The following is a 2,057-nucleotide window of genomic DNA, read 5'->3' on the forward strand; positions in this document are numbered from 1 at the left end:
AGCCAGGCACCATCTATTTCTTCTGGTCATTGTGGTTCTGATTTGCATTTCCCTAATGACTACTGTATTTTTACACAAATAATGCACGCAACCTACTTTTTTTTTTGCCAACCGCACCCTCCACCTGCGAGGTATTTTCACAGGAGCACTATGCTAGTACTACACTGTTTTGATTACTATAGCATTATAGTATATTTTGAATTCACGAAGTGTGAGTCCTCCTACTTTGTTCTTTCTCAACATTGCTTTGACGATTCAAGGTCCCTTGTAATTTCATATGAATTTGAGGATTGGCCTTTCCATTTCTGCAAAAAGAGGCTGTTGGCATTTTGATAGGGATTGCACTGAATCTGTAGATCACTTTGGGCAGTACTGACATCCTAACAATATTACCACATTTTTACGCAAAAAACACGTGTTTTATGTTGTTTTTTGCCAACTGTACCCTCCCCCCACGAAGTATTTCTGTGGGTGTACTATGCTAACTTTTTTTTTGTATGTTGCTGGTCTGCGAAAGATGAAGAACTTGTGTTTTGATGTTTTAGTCAGCTGACAATTTTTTCATAGCAAGACTTCCTTCCTGCAGGAAGCAATGCATTGATTTACATTCTGATAAAAACATCTTCTCTTGTTGCAGACTGGCACTTTGAGTGGCACTGGTCTAGGTAAAATAAACTGATTTGCATGGAATCAAAAAAAGCACTCCTGGCTGCCTAGTACCATGTTCTCACCAAGCGATTGTGAGAAAATGTGAAAACTCACCTTCTGGATTCCGTGGCTTTCCAACAAGCCAGAAACAGGAGCACATCTGAACGCTGCATAGGTAGCTCTAAATACATCTCCACTTTCATTAACTCCCTACAGAGGAATCATTTAAATAATCAAATTAGAAAACACCCAGAGAAAATCTCAACTAAATGAGTTGGTGGAACAAATAACCAATAACATCAACATATTCTTATGTTCAATTTTTAAAATGTCCTGCAAAAAGTTTAAACATGAAAATGAATATATTCAAGTCAATTATTACTGACCTTGACATAAGGTGGCGCTAAAGATGACAGATGCCACTTTACTTCTGTGTTACCATGATTCTCAAGTTCCAGATAATTTTCTAAAGGGAACACACGTACAGCAAATTCAAACAAATCTTGGAGAAGTAAGTAAATGAGCAGATTAATGTGATAGGTCTCATATCATTGTAGGAAAAAACTATTCCCATCAGACACCTAAAGAAGTTCAACAGGAACTACAGTATTTTCTAACAAATCAAATATGACAGATGTCCTACTTTGGAGTTTATTATAAGAGAAAATAAGTTACATTTGTAGAGAATTACTGGCTGATATGTAGGAAAGATTCTAAGGGGGCAAGAGTGGAAGCAGGGAGCCCAATAAGACGTCACTGCAGCAGTCTGGCTGAGAGATAATGGCTTGCATCATAGGGAGACGTGGGATCTATTTTGAAGACAGAGGTGAAAGGACTTGCTGATGGACTGGATGGGGAGGGGGAGAGGGAGGAAAGAAATCAGAGAGAAATTCTAGGTATCTGACATAATTAAATGAGCAGACAGTGGTGCCACTTATTTAAATGAGTAAGACTGGAGGAGAAGCAGGTTTTGTAAGTAAAACCAAGAATTCTGTTTTGGGCATGTTAAGTTCGAACTGCCTGTGAGACATTCAAATGGAGAAGTCATGTAGATACCTGGAGAGATAAATATCAGAGCTCAGGGCTGGGTTAGAGCTACGGATAGTAATGAAAGTCCTGAGACTACATGAGGCTGCCCAGAGACGGTGCACTGAGAGAATGAAAGGGGACACGGGTAGGCCCAAAACCCGGAACATGCCAAATTTTAGAAGCTGGGAAGAAGAGGAGTCAGCAAAGGAACATGAGAAGGAGTAAATGGTTGGGAAAAAACCAGAGAGTTGGTACCACATGAGCTAAGGAGGAAGGAGCGGTCTACAGTGTCGACAGGTCAAATACACAGGCACATAAAAGGGCCCCTGGATTTGGCAAGTTTCAGCAGCATGATGGTGACAGCAGCTAAGCCATCTGCT

General features: G+C 40.2%; 1 protein-coding gene across 1 annotated transcript in view; it reads right to left on the bottom strand.

Moving 5' to 3' along the window:
- Window positions 1–2,057, bottom strand: part of CEP192 (centrosomal protein 192) — a 193,928-nt gene that overhangs the window by 21,577 nt on the left and 170,294 nt on the right. Inside the window, exons 39-40 of the mRNA XM_023724815.1 lie at window positions 1,035–1,114; window positions 763–858 (exon numbers count right to left, since the gene is read on the bottom strand). Of these exons, the coding sequence (XP_023580583.1) occupies window positions 763–858; window positions 1,035–1,114 (176 nt within the window). The remainder of the gene's footprint in view (window positions 1–762; window positions 859–1,034; window positions 1,115–2,057) is intronic.

The sequence above is a fragment of the Trichechus manatus genome, unplaced genomic scaffold (assembly GCF_000243295.1).
Source record: "Trichechus manatus latirostris isolate Lorelei unplaced genomic scaffold, TriManLat1.0 scaffold00262, whole genome shotgun sequence".
In the NCBI taxonomy this organism is placed as follows: Eukaryota; Metazoa; Chordata; class Mammalia; order Sirenia; family Trichechidae; genus Trichechus; species Trichechus manatus.